A 27009-nucleotide genomic window follows, 5' to 3' on the forward strand; every position below is an offset into this window, starting at 1 on the left:
CTACTTTTTGTGTCTGTTACCTAGGGCTTAATTTCTGGTGCATTGATCCAAAACTGCATTCTGTCACCCTTTTTCCAGGACCCAAGTGTAAGCCAGACCACTTTATGGGTTACTAATAGGTCTTGCAACAGTCTAGTGCAGTTAGGGAAATAATTAGGGGAATATCCATTCATAGACAGCCCTCCCACTGGCGGAGCTGTCCTTGGTCCTGAGGTTTTATAGGCTCTGGGGGCAATATTATTTGGGATCCCCACCCGAAGACTAATCTACTAACTGTGAGTAAAAGATCTACATTCAAGGGACGGCACCCATCTGGCGTCCACAAAGAGCCCTGAGGGATAGAGACATTAGCTCCGTGTTAAGATAGATTTTTGTGCCATCGGGAGGGGGTTTCCTGACCATTCAAGGAGGGGCCTAACCCAGAGGGACCACTGCACAATCTACTGCAGAAGTGTGCATGGATTCCTGGCCTAATAAAGGCTAATGCACACATAGAGGAGAAAAGGTCTGTATTTAACAGAGAAACTGCCGAGACTGTGGTGTGTGTGATTTACCATATTTCATTGTGCCATGCAATGAAACTGTATCAGTATAAAGCATTATTTTGGACACTGCCTACGTGGTCTGAGTGTGGTTTGTTTGGCACACAACGCACAGCTGCTTACCCTGAGAGGAGGGCAGCAACACGGCCTTGTTTTTTGTGCAATTTCCAAGCATGTGTGAACAAGCTATGAGGGAGAACGACCAGTGCTGAAGACATACAGGTTGAACGCCTGTCAGCAATACTGCTTCTCCCATACTGGTGTGTCGGTTTATTGGCCCCCACTGCCTTTTATTGTGCTGGCTACCTGTGCCCCCTTATCTACGCCCCTGGTGACCTAAACTGGGGAAGGGAGATGAGGGCAAGAGAATGAGGGGATTCAGGGGGAGGCAAGAGAGAGAATGAGAGGATTAGAGGGAGGGGAGGGTGAGTGTGGGATGTGGGAGGGCAGAACAGTAAGTGAGCAGATCGGCGAAGCTGTGTGTTGCGTGGAGGAGGGTGGGGACGGAGTGAGGGAGGGATTCGAAGCTGCTGCTGGATGCGAGTGAAGGGACTTGAGGGTCCGAACTACAAGTAAGATGATCAGGGATGGGGGAGCAGTCTGTGAGTGAGACCATCAGAGGGCAGGGGAAGAGCGAATGGGATAGAAGAGGGTTTAATGAAGATAGCATACAATGCTGCTCCCTTCTTTTCTCCCCCAAGGAAGCAAAGAGCAGGCCACACTTTTGAATACTAGTTCCCCCCCCCCGCTCCCCTAGTTCTCAGGAGAAGCAGGCAGTCCTCGCTAGTCTGCACTCATGCCTAAGGCAGCAGAGACTCGGCTGATTCTGGCTCAGAAAAGGAGGCCTGTGCCTTACTGGCTAAGGAGGCAGAGGAGGAAAAGTTGCTGGAGAAAATAATGTTCTAGCCAGGGGATAGGGGAGGCCTTGAGGACTACCAGGAATTAGGGGGGGGTGAGACTTGGGAGCCCTAGGGTCAATTGGTGAGAACAAGGGGAAGCTGAGAATGGAGGACAGGGATCACCAAGGCAAAGAGGAAGATAACGGTAGAATGAAAAGACCCATTCTCTCTGCCCTCCTCCTCTTTATATCATTGACCCTCTAACCCCAGCCCCCCAACAGTGCCAATCCTCTGCCATCTTTTGCCAACCAGGGCTCATCCAGTGAAGAATGACTGGAGGGTTGAGCACTGGTGGGGGCTTGGGAGGGAGGATTCCGGGGATAAAGAGGAAGAGTGTGAACCCCTGTCTTGTCCCAGCTCCCGATCCAATCAATGACTGCCTTTATGGTGTTTCGTGTGCTTGCAGTAAATTTCTTTGCATGTACTAAGAATTTGCTAAAGATTTATAGTCCTTCAAGAAATTTGTGCTAATCTCAGAGTACTCGGTTGGGGGTGCCATCGTTGTGAGATGCAAGGCTTACTGCAACTCTGCAGCATTTATTCTCTGTGGCTGCTCAAAATCTTTGGAATAGCCTTCCACCAAAATTGAGATCTACAATTGAGAGACTTGACACACCTGCTAGTGCTTGGTGACACACCGGTTGAGTATCGCTGCTCCAGAGGATGATATGAGCTGTCTAGGTTACTGCTTTCACAGCCCTCACACTCTTTGCAGGAGCAGAGGACCTGAAGGCTCATCTGCATATTTCTTCCAGCAACCCCAGCAGAGGATTCCAGAGGACACTGTGAGCTATCTAGGCTTCATCTTTCATAGCCCCCACACTCCTAGCAGCAGAGGACCTTAAGGCTCATTTGCATATGTCTCCCCGTAGTAAACTCCAAAAGACACCGTGAGCTATCTAAACCTCAGCTTCTACATTCCCCTCTTTTCAGCAACAGAAGACTGGAAGGTGTATGCTAAAACTACTTCCTATACATTTTCCACAGGAAATTTGACACAATAACAGGGAATTAGTTTTAAAAAGTTAATAAAGTGTGTAACTGAATAGTTGTGGTAGATTAAATTGTAGTTTCTGGAGGATCACTGACAAACAAATATAAAATAATCTAATAGATTAAAAGTAATTTAGATGAGTTTGAATATTCCTACTCACTTAGAAATTTTAAATCACTAACACCTGAATAAAATTAAGATGAAGACAGTAGGCCAGCAGTTAAGGGGGATATCCAGTCTTTTGCACTGAGTGCCACATACATGATTATCTACCAGTTGGTGAGAGGTTGTATGTGTGCACACAGAGGCAGATTTTAAAACCTGCACGCGGGAGCAGATTTGTTCGCGCAAACAAATCTCCGCCCGATTTTATAACATGCGCACTGCTGCACGCATGTTATAAAATCCAGGGTCGGCGCACGCAAGGAGGTGCACAATTGTGCAACTTGCGCGTGCCGAGCCGCGCAGGCTGCCTCCGTTCCCTCCGAGGCCACTCTGAAATCGGAGCGGCCTCGGAGGGAACTTTTCTACCGCTCCCCCCACTTTCCCCTCCCTTCCCCTATCTAACCCACCCCCCAGCCTTAACTAGATCTCCCCCTACCTTTGTTTCAGAAGTTACGCCTGCGCGTATGCCGGCGCGCCATCCCCCGACACAGGCCGCTGTGCTGGAGGACTCGGGACCGCCTCCTGGACTGCCCCGAACCCGCCCCCTGACCCCCGGACCACCGCCATGCCCCCGGACCCACCCCCTTCCCGAAGCCCCGGGACATACGCGCGTCCCGGGACTTGTGCGCAGTCCCGAACCTATGCAAGATAGGCTCAGCGCGCAGAGGGGCAGCTTTTCGGGGGTTACGTGCGTATCTTACGCACAGCAGAACCCTCCGTAACCAGCGATCCACAGATTTCTGTGGCAATCACCCTCTTGGTCCCCCTCCCCCCCCCCCCCCAACTTGCTGGGCAAGGACCCAAGAGAGGGGCTGCAGTGAGCCAGCCGAGACAGCTAAGGCAGAGAGCAGAAGATGGAGAGGCAGACAGACAGATGGAGGTACAAGGTGAGGAGAGGGGACAGAGACAAAAAGGGGAGACAGGCATATGGGGAGCATGGTGGGACTGAGAAACAGAGGGGGGGGGCATGGAGGGAGGGAATGGGTCATAGGGTCTTTTGCTCAGTCTGGCCGACAGCTGCAGCTGTCTGGGAATTTGCTCTGTAGGCGTTCTGGACCCATGCCTTGTCCCTTAGCAACTTGGAATTTACCTGATGTTAAAAACCTACAGCGTACTGCAGTGACCCCTCCCCTCTCTGCCCCCCCCCCCCCCCCCCCGCCTGTGCCCTGCCTGTTATCTTACTGCTCCCCTCAGGCCTATTACTGGGATGCCCAGTGCCCCGGGGAACGTAAGTAATACGACTGATGGGGGGGGGGGGGGGGGCAGGCAGCGCCTCCTTGGATGACATGACTGGCACGCTGAGCCAGCAGCCACAGAGGGGGGCGAAGGAACGTTTGTTCCTCTGCGACGGTGGCAGGCAGCACTGGTGGCCAGCCCCCTAAGGCGGTGTGCCCCCCTGGGCCTGGCACACTGGGCAGATGTTTGCCTCTTCTGAAAGCCCTGGTTCTCCCCTCTTTCCCCCTACCCTGCCCAGCCTGCTTCTGACCTGCTGAGATCATGTGTTGAAAGAGAGAGGGAGCATGCACGAGCGAGTGTGTTTGTGTTTGCCAGGATGAATGTGTTATGTGCGTGAGAGAGGGGCACAGGAAAAAGTTTGTGCCACCCACCACCACCACCAGCCCCCTAATAATCCATGAGATAAGAAACGAGGAGCAGCCGAGTGACAAGGGGGTCCCCTTTCATTGCCTCGCAAGGCTGGAAGAGACGTTGTTGCCTGCGTGTGCAGCCTCCCAAATCATTATTGCCCTTTAATGCATCCACTGCTCTTGGGGGAAGGCTGCGTAAAGAAATTTAACAAGTCAGCAAAATTCTGCATACTTTACATTGGTCAAAATAACGCAATATACACGACAGTCTTTACGTAATTTATTTAAAATGTAAGCGGGGTGGCCTCTGCTCGTGGTACACCGGGGAGGGGGGCCTGCTCCTTCGCTGCGAGCAGGGGCCAATCCCGCTTGCAGCGAGCATGAAGCAGGCCCAGGCGTGCCACGAGCGGAATCGGTCCCGCTCACGGCGAAGACGAAGCACCCCAGGGCCTGCCAACTTCTGCGCAGGAGGGGAATTCTCACAGGACTAATACACAGATACAGGGGTAGATTTTCAAAGGGGTACGCACGTAAGATACACGAGTACCCCCCGAAAACCTACCCCAAACCCCCCTTGCGAGCGCCGAGCCTATTTTGCATAGGCTCGGCGGCGCGCGCAAGCCCCGGGACGCGCGTAAATCCCGGGGCTTGCATGGAGGGGCGTGTTGGGGGGCGTGCCGGTAGTGACGCAGCGTTTCGGGGGCGTGTCGCGAGTGACACAGCGTTTCGGGGGCGGCGCCGCGGGCGTGGTTTCGGCCCGGGGGTGTTCCGGGGGCGTGGCTGCGGCCTCCGGACCAGCCCCCGGACCGGAACATGGAGCGCGGCAGCCGGCCCGGCGCGCGCAAAGTTACGCCTGCTTCCAGCAGGCGTAACTTTGCCGACAAAGGTAGGAGGGGTGTTTAGGTAGGGCCGGGGGGGGTGGGTGGGTTAGGTAGGGGAAGGGAAGGTGCAGGGGGGTGGAAGGAAAGTTCCCTCCGAGGCCGCTCCGATTTCGGAGCGGCCTCGGAGGGAACGGAGGCAGGCTGTGCGGCTCGGTGCGCGCAGGCTGCCGATTTTGGGCAGCCTTGTGCGCGCCGACCCCGGATTTTAATGGATACGCGCGGCTACGAGTGTATCTATTGAAATCCCGTGTACTCTTGTTCGCGCCTGGTGCCCGAATAAAAGTACACGTGTGCGCAGATTTATAAAATCTGCCCCACAGTGTTTAGGCACTTCACTGGCAGGATCTAAAATGTATGCAAATGAGGGACATTACCTCTCTCCTTCCCATCCCTGCCCCCGGTCCTCAAGTGTCCAGTCCTGGTCTGTGAAAATATTTGCACCCCTCAGTCAAACAGAGAGAGTGAACCATCCATCATCCAGATAAGACACAACTGCAGCTTTTTCCTGGCTGCTGAAAAAAAAAAGAAAAAACAGGGGGAAAGAAGTTTTCTTGTATCTGGGAGGATTTTTTTTTTTTTTTATAACTACCCTGAAAAGAAATTGCTTCGATAGCCTTCATTTATTCTATAGATAAGGCAAGTACGATTGCTTTTAAATATTTATTGGTTTGGTTTATTTTCTAGCTAGGTGATGGTACCTGCATTTTATGAATTTTGGGCAAACCTATCCCTAGGCTCATCATTCTGCGGTGCGGCGTTGCCTGCCGTGGAGCGGTCGCACCGCACACTATCGCTCCCCATGGCGCCACGGGAAAAGGTGTAGTTATTTCCCGTGGCGCTGCCTGTGGTAATGTGAAAAAACCATTATCAGCCGCAACACTGCCGGGAGATAACTCCGCCCAAACCCCTCCCCCTTCCCCTAATTAGAATAATACTCTGCCCTGGGGCTGGCACATCCCAGAATAAAGAATGACCCTGTTAGTTTGAGGGAATATTCTGAAAAGAGAGGCAATTTTTATTTTATTTTGAGGATCACCGTCACATGAGAATGAACTGAGAACACTTATGCTGGCCAGAATTTAGATGGGAAGTTTGGGGACTCATTTTTAAATTGCTCGAAGTGAAAGCTGAGAGAAAGGGCAGGTTTGTGGTATTTCTGTTTAAAATGTACCAAAAGCTAATTTTTCTATCTTTTTTCAGTGCTAATTCAGCTTTTACTATAATGGCATGGGTTTCTGTCTCCTAGAGTATGAGTTAAAATGTGTAATGTAAATATGCATGCACTGACTTTGCTTATATTACTTGTAATAGTAATATTCGGGCTGATACAGTAAAATCGCGGAAGAGTGGGCGCGCGATACAGTATTTTAATTTATTAAAATTAGGGCCGGCGGTAAAAAGAGGCGCTAGGGACACTAGCGCCTCTTTTTTTGACAGGAGCGGCGGCTGTCAGCGGGTTTGACAGCCGACGCTCAATTTTGCCGGTGGCGGTTCTCGAGCCCACTGACAGCCATGGGTTTGGAAACCGGACGCCGGCAAAATTGAGTGTCCGGTTTTCGACCCGCGGGCCTATTTCAAATATTTTTTTCACTTTTTTTAACTTTCGGGACCTCCGACTTAATATCGCCATATTAAGTCAGAGGGTGCACAGAAAAGTAGTTTTTATTGCTTTTCTGTGCACTTTCCCGGTGCCTGGAGAAATTAGCGCCTACCTTTGGGTAGGCGCTAATTTCTGAAAGTAAAATGTGCGGCTTGGCTGCACATTTTGTTTTCTGAATCACGCAGGAATACCTAATAGGGCCATCAACATGCATTTGCATGTTGCGGGTGCTATTAGGTTCGGGGGTTGGACGCGCGTTTTGGACGTGCTATTACCCCTTACTGAATAAGGGGTAAAGCTTGCGCGTCCAAAACGCGCGTCCAATCACGGGTTAAGAATGCGCTCTGCTGAAGCGCACTGTACTGTATCGGCCTGATTGTGTTTTTTTTATTTTATTTTCTGCTGCAACCTCTACTCCCCATCCCTGGAAGAACCTTTGAGACAGAGAGAGAGAGAGAGTAAGAGTATGTGTGTGCTCCCATCAGTGGGGGTTTACATACTTTTGCAGTAGAGAAAGAAAGATAAGAAAGCCTGCATCATTGCAGGATGCCCATACCTCACTCCCCACAGAAACACACACACACATACACACAAACAGGGTGATACTTAGTCTAAGGCTGACTTTGCAAAAAAAACAAAACAACCCACCCATCATTATAATGTAACCTGCAATTTTCTTGTATATATGGGCAACATAATCCTTAGCTCATATTGCAATGACCTAACCAGAGAAGCAGTTCACTAAAAAAAAGTTAACACCTACAGCTAGATGTGCACAAATCATCCAAGAAATACAAGTCAAGTGCATAGTAACCTTAAGTATTTTAGACATAAGAATTGCCATTCTGGGCCAGACTGAGGATCCATCAAGTCCAATATTCTGTTTCCAACAGTGGCCAATCCAGGTCACAAGTACCTGACAGGATCTCAAGGAGTAGATAGATTCCAAGCTGCTAATGCCCAGGGATAAGAAGTGGCTTTTTCCAAGTCTATGTAGTTAATAACAATTAATAGACTTCTCCTCCAAGAACTTGTCCAAACCTTTTTTAATCCCAGCTACACTCATTTCCTTTACCACATTCTTTGGCAATAAATTCGAGCTTAATTGTACATTCAGTGAAAAAGAATGTTCTCAGATTTGTTTTAAATCTGCTACTTACTAACTTCATGGAATGTTTCCTAGTTTTTGTATTATTTGAAGAGTAAATATTACCTGTTTATTCCACTCATGATTTTATAGACATCTATCATATCTCCCATCAGCCCTAACCACTTTGGCCTTTCCTCATAGGGGAGCCATTCTATCCCCTTTATCATTTTGGTTGCCCTTCTCTGTATCTTTTCCAGTGAAACTATATCTTTTTTTGAAATGCAGCGAACAGAATTGCAAACAGTATTCAAGGTGTGGTCTTCATCATGAAGCGATACAGAGGCATTATGGCACTCTGTTTTATTCACCATTCCCTTCCTAATTATTCCTTACATGCTGTTTGCTTTTTTGACAGCTGCTGCACACTGAGCCAAGGATTTCAAAGAATTGTCTACAGTGATGTCCAGATCCTTTTCCTGATTTGTAGCTCCTAATATGGAATCGGTCATCATGCAACTATAGTGTGGATTACTTTTCTCTATGTGCATCACTTTGCAGTTAGTTGTCTACATTAAATTTTAACTGCCATTTCAGAAGTCCATAAACTGCTATTAATCAAGTTGATTAAGGGAATAGCTACTGCTTATTATTAGCATTAGTAGCATGGGATCTATTTAATGTTTGGATACTTGACAGGTACTTGTGACCTGGATTAGTTGCTGTTGGAAATAGGATGCTGGACTCAATGGACCCTCGGTCTGACCCAGGATGGCATCTTCTTATGTTCTTATTTGGATGCCCAGTCTTGCAGTTTCACAAGGTCTTCCTGCAATTTCTCACAATCTGCTTGTGATTTTATTACTCGGAGCAATTTTGTGTGATCTTCAAATCTGATCACCTCACTCGCTGTTCCCCTTTTCAGATCATTTATAAATATATTAAAAAGCAGTGGTCCCAGTACTGATCCCTGAGGCTCCCACTGTTTATGGTTTTTCCACTAAGAAAAGTGACCATCTAGTGCTACTCTGTTTCCTATCCTTTAATCATTTTGCAATCCACAATAGGAAATTGCTTTCTAGCCCATGATATTATTTTTCTCAGGAGTCTCTCACGAGGGACTTTGTCAAAAGCCTTCTGAAAATATATTATATCCTCCGGATCACCATTATCCATTTTTTTTAAAACTTCAGCTTTATCGCAGTAAACATATGTACAGGTGACCCTAAATAACAGAGCTGTACATCCCGTTTACCTAAAATAATAAAAACAATAGTATAGAGCTAAAGAGCATCCCACTGTCCTAAGCTCTCGTTCCCACACAGCTTTGCCAACACTAGAGGGCAGAGTGTACACTGCAGATAGGAAGCTTCTCTTAAAGATACACACACGCACAAAAGTACATTCAGTACTCTGATCCTCATCAAAATGCCAAGCAAGTATCACCCTGATACATAACAAGCACGGCTATACCATCAGCAGCTGAGATGTGGACCTAAGGAAAGAAAGGATAAACTATTATCCAAATTGCTCTGGGTCTTATTTAGAGTGAGGCGATTCAAATCGAAGACAAATTAAAATAGGTAACTTTAGAAGCAGCGGGCACAGATATAATTAAAGATGCACCTATTTCATACAACCAAAAGGGTAAGAAATAAAATGGCGCCAAAAAAGACCATATTCGTGAGCTGCCAACTCCCCTTTCCCACCATGCACAAATGCGTGCAAGGGCTCAACAATCCCGGCTGCACGTTTGTACTCATATCCTATTGGGGGCGGGGAGGAAGACGTATTCCTGCCATTTCCATTTCCCAGAGCGGGGGGGGGGGGGGGGGAAGCAAGCACAACGAATTGATGAACAATTCCCGATTCCGGTTAAGGAACAGCACGATAGCGCCCGGCTCCCCGGGCCGGCTGCAGCTGCCGCCGCTGGGCTGGGGGAAATGGAACCTGCCCGGGAGGGGGCGGGGCTGGGGAGGTGGATCCTGCCCGGGAGGGGGCGGGGCTACGGGATCGCGCCGAGGTGGGCGCGCAGTGGGCGAGCGTGGATAGCGCAGCGCTGCGTTCGCACGCAGAGAGCGGGAGCGACGAGGCTGTGCTGGAGCTGGGGGGCTGCATGGACGGGATGCGGGCGGCCGGGAGCGGGGCGTTGAGCCGCCGTTGGCTCTAGTCTGGGCTGGGAGGGGAGGAGTTTCACGCTGCACCGGGAGCCGAGAGGAGCATCTGCGGGCGCCCAGACGATGTCCGGGAAGCACTACAAGGGTCCCGAGGTCAGCTGTTGCATCAAGTATTTCATCTTTGGCTTCAATGTGATTTTCTGGGTAAGTGGCCCCGGCGGTTTCTTTCTTTTCTTCTGGATCGGGGGGCGATCCGGGCCCGGGGAGCACCCGAGCCTTCCGCAGGTGAATCCCTGGGGAGGGGGCACAGTTAGGAGCCTGCTGAGCGAACTGAATGAACCAAGTGAGTGGTGTCTCCGGTTGGAACAACCTCTGAATGTATTTAGTGCCGAGCATGTGCAATAACCCATACGATGAAAACAAACTAAATATAAGTCTCCAGTGTAGGACTTGGGAATTCTTGATTTCTCTGCTGTTTAATAACGTGCTCTTATTGTCTGTACCCTGGTGTGCAGTTGTTAGAGTAATAGGCATTTGTCCTGGGTGTTTGCTACACATCGCCAGCAAAGCTATTAATTATCAAGCAGTCATTTTGCAGGATAGCTATTCGCCACCTGGATATGGTTATTCATAAATGTGCTTTTCGTGAGATCCTCTTGGCTTGAAAGGTAAAGCTCGTTTTTCAGGTACTGCCAGCTTTAGTGTCTGAGAGCATACATCTGGAGGCATCGTAACCGTGACCCGCTTATATGAATGTAGACTGTTTACCAGTCTAGCATAATCTTGCCCCTAATATACCAGTCCACCACCACCATTTTAAGATCGCCGTTGTCCTCCTTCACCAGTTTTTCAGTGTTGATCTTAATGTAGCAGTGTGGCTTGATTTTCATTGCGTTTAGTGCTCAGCCTGGTACAGGGTTTGCTGGGTGAACGCCAAAAGGCAGAAGCTTCCAGGAGGCTGGTGAACGATTATGTGCACGGTGCCATCCTCCCTCAGGACTGACACAAAACGATGAGATCGTGCCTATCCCCTGTATTAAAACTGCGGGGGCTTCCTCCTTGTTGGCTGATCGGGCATAGTGACTACTGTGTTCAACAGAGGTGAAAAACAGCCTAACCTTATCTCCAGGAGAACAGTTTTCTCATAGTTTTGCAGTGTCAAGACAAGAATTTGCTCTAGTGATCTTGAAATGCTGTCTTGGCCGGCAGGTCGCAACATTTTGGATTGTGGATGCTCAGACTCGTTAACTGTGACTTAGCATTTTTGGGTAGCAGTGGATCTGTCCAGCTGCCCTTGTGGGCAAAGCCTTGGAAGTTTCTGCAGAGTTGTTCAGTGTTCTAGCTCAAAATAATCCATCGCTGTTTGGCTGTGAGACAAAGGATATGGAATAGGGAAGAGAGGGTGAGTCAGTGCTCAAGTCACTACCCTAAAACATGGGATTAAATGAGAGGATTATTGTTTGCAACTTACTTTTGACTGGGCACTGAACAAGGAAAATGCAACAACACAATTCCTGGCCCTATTCTTTTTCAGAAAATACTCCACGTCAATTTCTTTGAGCTAATATTTTTGGGGACGGATAGTATTAAATAAATAAATAATAATTAAAAAAAAGTATATCCTGTGCCCTCCTAAATTCACGGCAGGTTACCAAAAAACACACATAATTAAAATACAACAAAGCAGAGAAAAACATAACAAAAGTAGTACTTAAGAATTGCTTCTTGGTCTCAGAATCCCCGCTTGAGGCTGGATCAAAACTGACCTGGGTTAATTGGAGCCAGGGCATAGCAGTATCCTATAGGATTTACGGTACATATTTTTTTTATAAGGAAGTTGAGATGATCCTTGTTTGAAAACTATGTAGTGTCAGTGAAAGGATACATATGGATGAATATAATGTGGAAAAGGTAAATAAAGAAACCTCTTTCAGAGATCCACCTGCAATATCTTATCCATGATAGCATGGGTTGGACCAAGCACACAGACAAGATTTAGGTATGATTTACCAGTGAAATTCACTCACAGTGGGCATAACAGATGTAACCTAAATTATGTGCATTATTATGGGGGGTCTGTTCTCTAACTCTTTTCTCCATATTTTATTCTTTTTGAGAAGTATTTCTAATAAATGTATATCTATGGGTCATTCAATTATTTCAGCATCAGCCTCAGGCTGGACACAGTAGTACCCACTAGAGATGTGTTTATTAAAATTTCAGCTTGACTACAAACACCTTTTACAAACATTTATATTCAAAGTGTGTAACAACAATTTTAAACACAACATTATACAAACCCATCATATCAAATAAATACAATTTTCTGGAGTGTGATAATCCAAAAGAATTGTATGTGATTTGGAGGGGGGGGGGGGGTGTGTGTGAAAGACTAAGGTGCACGGACTGGGAGAGGGACTTTAGGGTTATAGTGTCTGGCAATTTGAAGGAGGCGAAGCAATGTGACAAGGCGATAGCTAAAGCCAGAAGAATGCTGGGCCACATAGAGAGAGGAATAATTAGCAAGAAAAAGGAGGTGATAATCCCCTTGTACAGGGCCTTGGTGAGGTCTCACCTGGAGTACTGTGTTCAGTTTTGGAACCCATATCACAAAAAGGATAGAGACAGGAAGGAGGTGGTCCAGAGAAAGACGACCAAAATGGTGAGGGTTCAGCATTGGTAGACTTATGAGGAGAGGCTGAAGGATCTGAATATGTACACCTTGGAAGAGAGGAGGTACAGGGGGGGGGGGGGGGGGGGGGGGGAATATGACACAGACCTTCAGCTACATGAAAGATTTTAATGATGCACGAATTTCAAACATTTTCTGTTGGAAAGGAAACAATAGAACTAGGAGTCATGAAATGAAACTCCAGAGGGGACCACTCCGGTCCATTGTCAGAAAATACTTCCTTATGGAGAGGGTGGTTGATGCCTGGAATGCCTTCCGGAGGAGGTGGTGAGGATGAAAACAGTAAACTAATTCAAGAGGGCATGGGATAAACACTGTGGATCCCTAAGGGTGAATGGTTGGAAATGAAGGAAAAGGTGCATGGGGGCAGTCTGCATGGAGCGGCAGTTGCTACCCTTAATAAGAAGGCATGGGAATAGTACCATGGACTGATTAGCCTTGATGCTTTTGGAGCAAATGCAACATTTCTCTCTGCTTCAGCGGGGGAAGGGGATTTGGATTCAGAGGACTGCTAACACTGGGCCCTGACTTTTATGGTCCAGGATACTGATACACAGGCATCAGGGAAAAAGCACAAGACTGCTTCTACAGCCAAGAACAAAAGCAAAGCATGTCTGATTGTAAACATTACTACCCTTAACATAAGACTTAGGGAGTAATGAGCACGGAGCAGCGGTTACCCTATACAGAGACAGGGGTAACATGCATGGAGCGGTGGTTTTCCTATACAGAGACATGGGGTAACCTGCATGGAGCGGTGGTTATCCTATACAGAGACAGGGGTAACCTGCATGGAGCGGTGGTTACCCTATACAGAGACAGGGGTAACCTGCATGGAGCGGTGGTTACCCTATACAGAGACAGGGGTAACCTGCATGGAGCGGTGGTTACCCTATACAGAGACAGGGGTAACCTGCATGGAGCGGTGGTTACCCTATACAGAGACAGGGGTAACCTGCATGGAGCGGTGGTTACCCTATACAGAGACAGGGGTAACCTGCATGGAGCGGTGGTTACCCTATACAGAGACAGGGGTAACCTGCATGGAGCGGTGGTTACCCTATACAGAGACATGGTGTAACCTGCATGGAGCGGTGGTTACCCTATACAGAGACATGGTGTAACCTGCATGGAGCGGTGGTTATCCTATACAGAGACATGGTGTAACCTGCATGGAGCGGCGGTTACCCTATACAGAGACAGGGGTAACCTGCATGGAGGGGCGGTTATCCTATACAGAGACAGGGGTAACCTGCATGGAGCGGCGGTTATCCTATACAGAGACATGGGGTAACCTGCATGGAGGGGCGGTTCCTGCCTTAGGAAACTTGCTGGGCAGACTGGATGGACCATTTGGTCTGTTTCGGCCACCATTACTATGTTACGATAATAAGAACATCATTGTTTTTTTTACATTAGAGTTAGATTTGCATTGATTAAATTATAATCTCCAACACCCTCTCACAGAGAGGCAGGGGAACACTACCCTTAAACTCTCGTCCCCTCCTTTCCAAAAAACCCCCAAACAAAACAAACATTACCGCTCGATGTTCCGGGTCACTCCCCTTCAGTGCTGATCCACCACTGGGAGCGGGCCTTCTTTTTGTGACCTGCCACGGATAATCCACAGATGTCTGCACATGTTTTGCAGAAGCTACTTTTGGCGTTTTGTTGGATTGGATGCAAGTAGAAAAGCCCTTGGATGCAGTTTAGGCTTGAACTGATGAAAGCAGGATCCGGCAGTGGGGGATCCCTGCTGCAGGGAGTGAGTGTCCTGTCTGCGTGGCATTACCTGCAGGCTGCGGGGCTGGAGAGTGACCGGGAAGAATGGCTGTCCGCTGTGTATGCTCCACCACTGTGTAGTGGCCGATGCAGATTGACAAGCCATGGATGTCAATGTCGTACCCAGTATGATTTGCAGTTTGTGAACTGGATCAGATAGAAATTATGCAGATACCGATTTGGATACTGATTCAGAAAAATCTATCCATGGAGAATTCTAATTGTCACCATTTGCTGTTTATTATATCGTGACTTATCACGACTAATTTATTTAAGTCACGCTAAAATAACCTATTTTTTTTCCTCTGTCTTTGTCCTAGTTTTCCCATCATTACGGATCTTCTGTGCTTATCCCATGCTTTCTTGGCGCACTACCATTTTTCCAGTGGGAGGCTGTTCGTGTGTCTCCTACAATTTTCAGAAAGGTTTTCCTTATGTCACTTATGAGTTTACTTCTCTAGCATAGTGACTCATCTACTGCGTCTTTTCCACTGGGGGGGGGGGGGGGAAATAGGAAAGGAACGCAAGGACCGCTAAAGAAAAATATACGGATCCGTGATTTGCAGCAGAAGGGGAAAAATTGGCAGAGTAGATGAGATTTTGGATCTTTTATCAGCAGTTGTATTCTCTCTTTGTGGATTTCTGTTTCTCAGAACAAAATCCTATGGAAATCAGTGCCTCAACAATGGAGAGATGGAACAGTCTCCCAGTGGAGAGACAAATGGTTTTCAAGAAAGCTTAGGATGAGCCTTTGTTTTCTAACCTACGTTAACTAAAGTGTGTGGCAGACCAGCCTTCGAAGGGAGGCCGGGCAGACACGGAGAGGACTCTCATGGTCAGGGGAGGATTGGCCTGTCGGGGCTTCGAGCATGCCGGTCAGTCCGAATACGTGGTTGGTGTTGGTCACAGCGGCCCCAGTGGCCTGGATTGGCCACTGTTGGAAACAGGATGCTCGGCTTGATGGACCCTTGGTCTGACCCAGTATGGCATGTTCTTATGTTCTTATGCAGAGTCGCTGTGCCTACCACCACCGCGTAGGAGCTTTTATTTCTGCTCAGGCTGCCTTTTCATGTTCAGCATGGAGGCAGCATGGGCCTTCACCCGTGCGGCGGCGGTGAGGAACTGCTCTTGCCGCTTCTTCTTGCAGCCGGCCTCTGCCTTCCACACCGTCATGGTTTGGAAAAAAAAAACAAAACAGTTGCTCTGCCGCGGGCCGCAATGGGACTGAAGTGCGGGAGCTGCTCAATTGGGGGCCGCCGGTAGGCCCTGCAGCAGTTTTATGTTTGTTTTTTTTTGGGTGTTTTTTTCAGCTCCCTGAGGCTCTCATTTTTTTGGATTCACGCGACGACGGCAGCGATAAGGTTGGGTACACGGGCCTGTGCTTGTTTCTCTCCTTTCCTTGCCTCGCTTGTTCTCAAGTCTCCTCTTCCGGAGACAGGAATGCGCAAACCTCCCGAGACTACCTCACCGGGGGCTGAGCCCTTCCTGCTGCTCCCAGACGTGACTGCCTTCTTGCTCAGCCCGCTACAAAAAAAATTACCAACGCCCCCTTGCCAGCATCTGAGGAGTCCAATCTGCCCCTACCGATAGGGATCACTGCCTGCTGGAGTAACAACAGGGCGCCTACCCAGACCCTATTCTTTTGGAGCCCTGCCTGAATACCCCCTGACCACCAATGTAAAATATATTTTTTAACTTATTCACAGGCAGAGTGAGTCACTGAATATGTATGAGCCAGTGTGAATTTTGAGCATGTGTGAGAGTGCATGAGAGTGTGTTTGTGTGTCAGTGAGCATGTGTTTGTGAGGGCGCAGAAGACAGAGTGTGTATGAGAATGAGACTGTGTGTATATGAGTGAAGAGTTTGTGTGCACCCCTGTGCCTGCCTGATCCATGATAATTTCAGGGTGAAAGGAATCAAAAGTTCCCAGGTATAAAGAGTGTGGGATTTTAAATTATTAGATGTTATTAAACGTGTCTGCTGTTTTAAAATATTTTATTGATTTCTGATTATTGGATATTTTTATTTGTCAACTGTTTTGAAATATTTATTTTTTTTTTAGTATGGTTCACTATTATTTTATTTATTTTTCTATACCGATATCCGATTCAAAATATCACACTGGTTTACACAGAACAGGATGTCTCAAAGGCAGGCCTTTGGGTGACATGATACAGTATAACAGATTAACCGAGTAAATATAACGAAACTTGTTTTACATAATCGCTATACTAACAGTATATATGTTCTGAATTTAACTTACAATGTACAATGGCAGGGAGGGGGGGGGGGAGGGAACTGGCAGTGCCAAGGGAGGGTAACCAAAAGAGGGGGGGGGGAGGGTAGGGGGGAGGAGGGATATGGAGCCGGGGATTAATTCTTTGGAGGGAATGCTTTATTATGATATTATGGTTGAAGTTTTATATTTTTTTATTTTAATGTTTGATATTTTATGAGGAAAGATGGTGATTCTGTTTTTCTATTGTTGCGGTTTCCTGTTCAGTTTTTGTCTGGACGTTTCTGTTTATACCTTATGGTAATTTTATTCTATGCTTGATGATCTATTTGTGTTCTGCATGTGTAATCAAGATGAAGTTTTCTGCTAGCATGTATTTTCTGTTTAGGGATCTATAACAGCCTGACTTGTTTTCTTTTCCCAATAGGTGGTGTATTGGTGTGTTAGAGTCTGGTGTAATATTTACCCTAGCGTTGTAACCCTTTGCACACTGGCAGTTAGTGCTGTTTTGGTGTGGAGGTTTAGTGTATTGTAATTGTAATTCAGTTTACCCAAGGCTTTCTGAGGGCCAGGCCCTCAGCCTGCAAGCATTAAAAAAGGCTACTGCCATAAGAACATAAGTGCCATGCTGGCTCAGACCGAAGGTCTATCAAGCCCAGCATCTTGTCTCTGACAGTGGCCAGCCCCTAAAAGGTTCAGTTTCTTGCTGCTACCTCCCTGTGACAAATGGTGGGTCTCCCTGAGTCACCTGGTTAATAGTTTTGGACTTTTCTTCCATGAACTTGTTCAAACTCTTTTTAAATTCAGTTATGCTAGCTGTTGTGATCCCATTCTCAAGCAGTGAATTCCATAACTTGATTGTACATTGAGTGAAAAAACAGACAATTGAGGCAGGATATAATTGAGGACTACAAAATTGTGAGTGGAGTAGAACAGGAAAATAAGGAACAGCTATTTACCCTTTCAAATAACACTAGGAGATACTCGCTGAAACTAGCAATGGTGGTTATTCGTAATGCAGAATCCAGCATTGTGTATGTAAAATTAGGGTTATTTTTCCCTCTGTACACTGTTGCTTTTGTCCATATTAATTTCATCTGCCTTTAGATGCCCAGTTCTCCAGTCTTGCAAAATCCTTCGGTAGTTCCTTACAATCTGCCTGTGTTTTAATTATCTTGAATATTTGAGTGTAATCTGCAAATTTGTTCACTTCATTTGTTGCTCCTCTTTCTAGATCATTAATAAAAAGTTGAATAGCACTGGTCCCAGGAAGGATCTTTGGGGAATGCCATGAATCAGCTTTTCTCCACTAGAAAAACTGACCATTTAGTCCTGCTCCGTTTCCTGTCTTTTTTTTAACCAGTTACCAATCTACATCAAGACCAGACCTCCTATCCCATGGCTTTTTAGTTTATTGAGAAGAAATATGGGTTCCACGTGTTTTGTGTTGTGTTTTTGGCAGGGTTGTCTCGTTGGCACTACAGCAGCACGTGTAAATGTAATATACATGTTGTGATATTTTTACCTCTGAAGACTGTACTTTGGATGTCCTTCTTCATGTAAAATTATTTATAAATGCATAAATATTAATTGTGTATGGGGAGGGTGGGGCTGGAGGGGGGTGTAAGGCTGTAAAAGTTCATCTATGGTGCCTAATTCTCTTACTCCATCCCTGACTGCACTGGCTTCACGAGGGAAAGCAGGAGTCCATCTGGAGCTGTGCTCTTCCTGATCGCAGACACACTTTGGGGTAGATTTTATAAATTTGCGCGAGGGCGTACTTTTGTTCGCGCACCAGGCGCGAACAAAAGTACGCTGGATTTTATAAGATACGCGCGTAGCCGCGTGTATCTTATAAAATCCGGGGTCGGCCCGTGCAAGGGGGTGCACATTTGTGCAACCTGCGAGCGCCAAGCCCGGCGCGCGTTGCCTGTTCCCTCCAAGGCCGCTCCGAAATCGGAGCGGCCTCGGAGGGAACTTTCCTTCGCTCTTCCCCTCCCTTCCCCTACCTAACCCACCCCCGGCCCAATCTAAACCCCCCCTACCTTTGTTGCCAGATTTACGCCTGCTGAAAGCAGGCGTAAATCTGCGCGCGCCAGCGGGCTGCTGGCGCGCCATCACCCGACCCGGGGGCTGGTCCGGAGGCCTCGACCACGCCCCCGGCCCGGCTCCCTGCCCCTTTTGCGAAGCCCCGGGACTTACGCGCTTCCCGGGACTTAGTGCGCGTCGGCGGCCTATGCGCCGGATTTACGCGCGCAGGTCATTTAAAATCCGGCCCTTTGTGTCATAAAGTGTGTGTGTGTGTGTAATTCTTTCTGACACACAACACTCTGTTGCTCAGACACAGACACACCCAATTCTGTAACGTGCACTCGGCCAAACACGGGTTTGGCCATGTGTTTTCCAGGGGCCTCTAATACTCCTTATACTGTAAGGAGTTTAGCACCTCAAAAATGCACGGCCAAACCCCCTGAAAACTAATAGCGCTCATCACATGCAAATGCATGTGATGAGCGCTATTAGTCACCCGGCATTCTGTAAGTAAAATGTGCGGCCAGTCCCAAGGGCAGGCATTAATTTATGAGCAGCCCAAAAAAGTGTACAGAAAAGCAGAAAATACTGCTTTTCTGTACACCCTCCGACTTAATGTCCTAGCGATATTAAGTCGGAGGAACCAAAAATGTAAAAAAAAAAAAAATTGTTCCAGCCGGTCCGGTTAGGAGAACTGACGGTCAATTTTACTGGCGTCCATTTTCCTAACTGATCACTTTCAGCGAGTTCGGAAAACCGACGCTGGTAAAATTGAGCGTTTCCTGAACCCGCTGACAGAGCCACCTCTCCTGGGCCAAGGAAGAGCTAGGGGTGCATCCTTTTAGCGCGACCCCTCATTTAAATATAGGATCGTGCGCCAGGTTCCAGGCCACATGATATCCCTCTCAAGGGGTGAACTTTAGGGAGCTGTTGAAACATGGGCTATAGGGACAAAACATGATGAAGTCAGATACCCCATGGGTTGGTTCTCAAAAAAAAAAAATCCCCTGGGCTGATATTTCCCTGCAATCCGCCCTTGGTTATGGTCAAAAGAAGAGCTGGGGGAAGCACTGAAAGCCCCACCCATCTCTCTTCCATATTTTAATACAAATAAAGAGAAGGGGGTGGAGACGCATGAACTCATCACAATGAGCAAGTTCCCTCTATATACAAGTGCAGGAGAAAGGAGAAGTTAGGATGATGTGGGCAGCTGGCTTGGTTGCGTAGCTTGGCTGCTGCATGTGGCATCTAGAGCTCCTCCATGGCTGCTGCTCCCAGTACTCGGAATGAATCTCATCCAGTACTCGGTGAATGCTCTCCTTGGGGATAAGACAGAGGCTGGAAGGAAGCTGAGGAAGTGCTATGTTACAGCCCTCGCCATACAGAGCTGGGAAGGGAGGTACCGTGCCTGGGCGGGGGTGTACCTTACAGAGGCCAGATGCTCTGGAGCAAGCGTTCTTCTGCTTGAAAGTGCCGCTGTTCCCCGTGGTTTGGACCCTTGGGTGCAGCACTTACCAGCCGGAGGCAGGAACCGGGAAGAAGTGGAGGACCAGGATCTCAGCAGGAATCGGAATGGAGCCGAGGACCAGGCCCGGAGCAGAAACAAGTAGGATCCCAGGGCGAACTCCGTGAGGACAGTTGGACCAGGAAAGGTGTATCGAGCTAGTGCTGCTGACATCCAGCCCCCAGTTTGGACACGCCTAATGCTGCTCCGGGAGGGAGCCTCCAGAGGCAGCTCTCCCTCCCTTCTGTTTAGCTTGATAATTCTTACAGGATTCTTGCTGAGCTGGCCTTGAATACCCAGGACCATAGAGTTGATCCCCCGCTGCCCCTGACATACCCACATACTCAGGCCGATTCTGTAAAGTGCACTCGGCCGCACTATTTAACACGGGTTTGGGACCCAACGTCCCATGCCATGCTTGTTACCCATTTAGTAATCACCACATTCCAGAGCTCATGCTCTAGCTAGGAAGGAGAAGCAGCACGTGTTTTACCACAGCACTGCTTGGCAAAATGTCCAGCTTCTCTTGTCTTGGCTTTATTGCATGACCTTTTTCCCCTATCACCTTTCTTTTCTCAAAATGTTTCCTTTGGAGGAAAGAAAGGGTAGGGGGTTGGGATAAGTACCTTATCCATTATAGACTTAGATCACAAGCTCACCACAGTGACTGACTTCCTTGCCAAGATGCTGCAGCAGTTTGATATTGACTCCAGCAGCCCACAGCATCTGATCTTTGATGGTCATGGCCCATTCAGATACTACATAAATTCATCAAGAACAATATATTGCTCTGAAGACTATTTTTGTTACACATAATTCATGTGTTCAATATTAAACAATAAATTATTCGATATTGAAATCTATAAATTCAATACCTACACTCAAAAATAGGTCTTGATTTTGGTTAATTTTATCTAAAAAATATTTTTTAGGAAGAGCAGAAGGTTTCATATAGAGTGTAGGTGTCCCCGGACCAGTAATTATATTGGCTGCCCATTCAGATACTAGCCAGGTTTGAGCCTATTTACCTTCCAAAATCTGATGAGATCAGGCTCTCCTAGGGCAGTACTGCTGGGGCAAATATGATAAAATCATTCAAATATGTGACCGGATTCAATAAAGTACAGGAAAGTGACTATTTTTTTTTTTTGTAGAAAAGGAAATTCAAGAACAAGGGGATTCATGATATGATGATGCAGGGAGGATGGTTCAGAGGAAATATGAGAGAATATTTCTTGACTGAGAGGGTGGTGAATGCCTGGAATGGCCCACCAGCAGAGGTAGTGATAACCAAAACCATGACAGGATTTAGACGTGTTTGGGAAAGACACGGCGTGGAGTGATATGTGCAAAATGGGGCACACAATAAAAAAAAAAAAGGGAGGAGTTTTGAGTGTTTGCTGATTTATATCAAATTTTGGGGGGCTAGAGAGGGGAGAAAAACAAGCCAATGGGCAAAAAAGTAGACAGTCAACTGTATCAGCCTTCCAAGAAGGCTAGGGTAACCTGCACAGAGTGCCTATAGTTAGAACTCCAACATATATAATCCTAACATTAATGTGCATTAGGTGGCCACATATATGGACAGCAGCCTTGCTAGTTTTGTGGCTATTTGGAATATCACAAAACTTAGTGGATGACACAGGAGGGAGCATCAGTATTGGGTTAAGTGTGAGGCTTCTAAGAACCAACAAGGAAGACTAGGCCTATAATAACTTACCAGGTGAGGTGGTGTAGGCCAGCACCGTCATGGAGTTTAGTCATGCTAGGACCTGAGTGAGAGAGGGCATTGGAAGGAAAAGGGTTGAGAGGCTGGGTAAAAGACATGAATGGGGATGGGGGCAACTGGTGTTGGTTTAAATATGGAAAATAATAGGAAGACAAATGGGAAGACTGGATGGGTCAACTGGTCTTCTTTCCTACTGTATTACTCTGTTTTTATCCTAATAATGTTACTTATTATTTATTTATTTTACTTTTTTTTTTTTTTTTTTTTAATGTTCCCTTTTAATTATTGCCATGCCCCATCCGTAAAATGACCCCACATTCTGAAGCCACTCTCTGGTTATTCTTGCTCTATTTATATTGCTCATGTATCAGTATGACGCCTGTGTGGGTTTCTGCTAGGGATCTGCACAAAATTGCCTTGTGTGGGAGTGAATAAGTAGGAGCAGCTCTTGCAGGTTTTAAACATTTTAGCATTTCCAGAAAATGTAACTATAAATGTAAAGGAAGAAAAGAGGATCTTAATGATTATTCACTTTAATTGCCGGTTGACTTATAAAACAAATCTATTACTGGTGCTGGTCTTCTAATGCCGTACAGGTTAACAGTTTGTTTTAGCATATTTCAATTCAGGACTCAAACTGACTTCTCTCTCATTATTGTTCTGCTGTAAGAGAATTCCCTTTATTTCAGAAGACGCCCCACTGTCTACTACCCATAGAAAGCTTGGAAAGGCAGGCTTAATTATGCACTGTTTTGTTTCCCCCCCTGCCCCCCCCCCCCCCCCCCCCCCGCTGAGCTGGATCTACAACATCGGGTTGGAGGTCATTGAAAGACCAGCGTTAAAAGAATGCTTATAACTCCTTGGAAGACCAAGCATTAACTTACCTTCAGTGCAGTCAACTAGAGGTTCATGTCTCTTTAAAAAAGGATATTTCCTAACTCTTTAATGTAAAGTTCTAGTGCCGATCTAGAGAAAGCTGGAGTCTTCTATCGATTGTGATACCTCTTTAAAAGGACCAACCAATGAAATTATAGAACTCGAGCTTTTAAGAACCCACAGGCCACTTTTTTTTATGTCTCTCATCGCATAGGACGGCCTGCTTCTTTCCTTTTTTTTTTTTTTTTTAAACTTGAGATTTAAGTTTTTAAATTCAAATACAAACATATTTGGAAAGGAAAGAAGATATGCGCAAAGAAGTGAAAAATACCCAGTATCAAGAAAAATGTTGCAGAGACCACATTAGACCATAGCCTGTGGAGGGAGCCAGAAACAAACTCTGGGACTACAAATCTGAAAGAGAAGAAGCAAAAAAGGGAAAGACCATCACTTCTAAATAGAACTCCCAGCCCATGCTTCTTTGATGCTTTGATTCAGGTGCATTTCATGAGAAGTTGCTATGCCTAGAGTCTATAAACTCAGCTGCTGAGAGGCATAAAAACGAAAATTTCACAGCATTTGCAGGAGGCACCCATGGACAAACATTCCCATTACGTAGCCAAAAACATTTTCATCTGTTCTTGTGTGACCCTTGCAAGGTCTGAAAGCATCCAAAGTTTCTGACCCTTGAACATGGCCTTCCGAGGACAAAAGTAAAGACGAAGTATGTTGTTATCGCATTGCAAAAACACAAATGATGCAAGTAAAGTCGCTCTAGAAGAAATTTCCTCTCGTGATGTTCCCAAAAAACCTGACCTATCAATAGAAGTTTCTGCTGCACTCCCCTTCATCATTTAATTTGGTATAGGAAGGTAATAAAGCTTCCAAATAGGGGGAGAGAGCAGCTTCTGAAATCTGCTGCACCTCCTTCAAACACACAGTTTGAAAAGCTCAGAAAGTGATTCTTCGTTTTCCTGTGATTACATTTCTACGTGTAGGTTTAAAGACCCCGGCAGAATCTTCCATCCTTCTAGAGGAGGAGGTTAAATCTTTAATAGCATTCACTTGGGGCTCTTTAATTTGTCCCACTGAGGATTCCAACACACTCAACCTACTGTTTATCTCTTTTGTGGTCCTTTTACAAATCATTACACCTTACGAAGATCCTCGTAACGCACTGCGATCGTTTTGTGTGCACGCCGCCTACTATTTAGTCTTGTACCTGGTGACAGATTTTTTTTTTAACTCTTATAGGAAGGATCTTATGGAAAGTTTACAAGTGCTTGAGCTTAACAGGGTTAATAGCAATATAAGGATAGATAGGGTAGGCTCGATTAACAGGTAAAAACCAAAATACAGTGCAAAAATGTAATTTTGGTAGTATCAGAATAAGTGGAATCAAAATAGTAATTTAAAAGAAAAATATTAACACTTCATCTTTAAGTTATTGTATTATTCTATGACAGGTTAATATTTTGTGTGGTCCTGTTGACCCCAAGTGGTGTTTAGCATAGCTAAAACCTTACAGTTTTAGCTCATGATTCTGCAAATTGAATTAAAATGACTCCAGAGTATTATAAGGCTTGATGTGTGTGTGAAATCTTTTGGAGGGGCATCCACTAGCCAGGAGGCTTGCAGGTGGGCTTGTAAGAAAACGCCGTACAAAAGAAGTGACTTTGCTATGAATAGTCTAGGAGAGAAGACTAGAAGGGGCAGTCCATGGACTATGGTGAGATGTTCTGTTCTCCTTCATTTCCCGAGGTCTTGGGCTATCTTTCTGACTAGTGGGATGGATAGGTAATTCCAGGACGAAGTAGGATGCCTTGAGATATTTAACAAAAGGGGAGCGTGTGGCAGAGAGAACCTAATTTTCTTCGGTTCCCACGAAGTCTAGGGAGGGTGGCCATGGCCATGGCTGTGCGCCTTTTCAATCCCTAAAAACAGCAGCAATGATTTCCCTCTGGAATCTGCCCGGTGACTGAAGGCCAACCAGATTGGTAGGCTGTAATCTTTCTCATGATAAAAGCATATTAGCAAAGTGCTTATTACCCTGGAAGCAGTCTTCAGTCAGACTGCTTACTTGCCTATGTGAGTGATGCAGAGCATTAAATGAAAAGCATTGGCAGCCTGTGGATTTCATATAGTGCTTCTCATTCATACTTTACTCCCAAGTAATTTGTATGCAGTTCTAGTTGCTCTACAACACTGAGGAAAGGTAAAGTTAAAAGAAAAAAAGAAAAAAGATTAATGAAAGTAAAGAGGACAAGGAAGTGGAAGGAACACTTAGCAAAATAAATGTTGCTTTAATTTGATTGTTGGTGGTTGCTCACTACTGGTAGGGCTTTTTTACTTCGCAATCTTGCATTACAATAGTACCAGTATATATGATTTGACCCTTATGATATATACTATCATTAAATACATGTTTAAAGCAAAAAAAGAGAGAAAATCCTCTCACCCAGACCTCCTCATAATGTGCTAGTAAGCCATTAAAAACAAAGCCACATTCCAGTTGGTTAAAACTGCCTGCTCTGGGAGCCCAAGATGGCAACATAAGAAGGTGCCCGGAGAGGATCTCTGAATTTTGCAGGTGACTTTTCTGGCTTGAGACCTGTTTGCCTATGGTTAAGTGCAAGGGAAAGCTTCGAAGGGTTCTCTTTACCTGCTCTCAACTTAGTCCTGATGCATCAAGCGGTGATTCCTGAGCTTCTCTCTTTATCCCTGTTGATGTTGGGTGAGTCCTTCGTTGCCATCAGGGCTGAGGGAGTAAATCGGTGGCTATAAGACGTCGGGGAAGTTTCCCTGAGCTCTGACACTAGAGTCGTTTCCCTCCCCCCCCCCCTCCCCCTCCCCCAGCTCTTTCCCGGCAGTCCTTGATGGCGGCATCATCGGTGTGCGCTTCAGAACCTGCGGTGACTGGCTCAGGCTGGAGTGAAGGGGGTGCGGTGGTGTCGTGTGTGCATCTGTTTCCCTGGATGCCTTTGGGAGTGGAGCCCAGGATCCAACTGCCTGCTGGTGTGGATGCTTCTGGCTTGAGGTCACTGATGTGCTTTCTGTGGAGAGTATTTCTCCTTTACCTCAGTCTTCAGCTTCTACTGTTCATCCTCGCATGCCTGCGGAAGCTATGGTTGTGAGGCACTGTAGCTTGGAGAGTATTTGGATGGTCTTGTCCTCTGTGGAATCTTCTTTAGCCTTTTTATCTGTCGGTGAAGAATTTCAACAGCCGGTTACAGTCTCATGATACAATCTTGGACAATCGCTCTCAGCAAATTGCCCTGCCTTACACAAACTGTAGTTTTCTGTTGTTCGTTTGACTCTTGTGCCAGATAATGCAGTTCATCATAGAATGGAGAATCTGGAAAATATTGCCAGATCTTTACATTTGCGAGTTCTTAATTTACTGATTATCTCCATGATATCTCCTAAAGAACCTTTTTAAGACTTACATGCGAGATACTTTGGATCTATCAGAAGGGGTTATGCCCTCCATTAGGAAAGCTTTTTATATTTCTGGTGGAGGAGGTAAGGGTGGTAGTCGAGCTGGCACTCACCCTGCCTCAGTCATATAGAGATTTAGTGCTCCGACTGTTTTTTTGGGGTTTTGTTTTTTTTTTTCGTTTTGCTCATATGTCTTTTATGGGGTTCAAACTAAAGATTTTCCTGATTTTTGTTGAGCTAGGCAGGAACAAAGGAAGAAATTCCTGGCAATGCGCCAGGAAATTGTGGCATTGGAGGATCGATTTTTTTTTCCTTTGTTTTCCTTGTAAATGTTTAATTTTTCCTCAGATATGTTTGCCTTTTTTGAACCCTCTCAGCTTAGATACTTTGATTCTATGACTCTCTTGTGGGGAACTGATCCTCTGGATTTTGATGGGTTTAGGTTATGTGGTGGGTTTGTGGCGTATGCTCTGTATTATTAAAGGGTGACATCGACTTCTTGGAAGAATTTCTCTTTTTACTATTTTCCCCCTGAATTTCTGGGCTCCTTCAGGTTGTGGTGGTCTCTGCATGCAATGATTTAGATATATTTTCTTTTTTTTTTCTTTAAGTATATGGGTTTGTTTTTTTTGTATTATTTGAACATAAGAACATGCCATACTGGGTCAGACCAAGGGTCCATCAAGTCCAGCATCCTGTTTCCAAGAGGCCAAACCAGGCCACAAGAACCTGGCAGGTACCTAAAAACTGTCTATCCCATGCTACTGTTGCTAATAATAGCAGTGCCTATTCTCTAAGTCAGCTTAATTAATAGCAGGTAATGGACTTCTCCTCCAAGAACTTATCCAAT

At 46.2% G+C, this 27009-nt stretch overlaps 1 protein-coding gene across 1 annotated transcript in view; it reads left to right on the plus strand.

Annotated features, from left to right (window-relative positions):
- Nucleotides 1-9822: 9822 nt before the first annotated feature.
- TSPAN5 (tetraspanin 5) overlaps nucleotides 9823-27009 on the plus strand; it is a 187348-nt gene continuing 170161 nt past the window's right edge. Inside the window, exon 1 of the mRNA XM_029597433.1 lies at nucleotides 9823-10075. Within this exon, the coding sequence (XP_029453293.1) occupies nucleotides 9995-10075 (81 nt within the window). The 5' untranslated portion in view covers nucleotides 9823-9994. The remainder of the gene's footprint in view (nucleotides 10076-27009) is intronic.

The sequence above is a fragment of the Rhinatrema bivittatum genome, chromosome 1 (genome assembly GCF_901001135.1).
Source record: "Rhinatrema bivittatum chromosome 1, aRhiBiv1.1, whole genome shotgun sequence".
Taxonomy (NCBI): Eukaryota; Metazoa; Chordata; class Amphibia; order Gymnophiona; family Rhinatrematidae; genus Rhinatrema; species Rhinatrema bivittatum.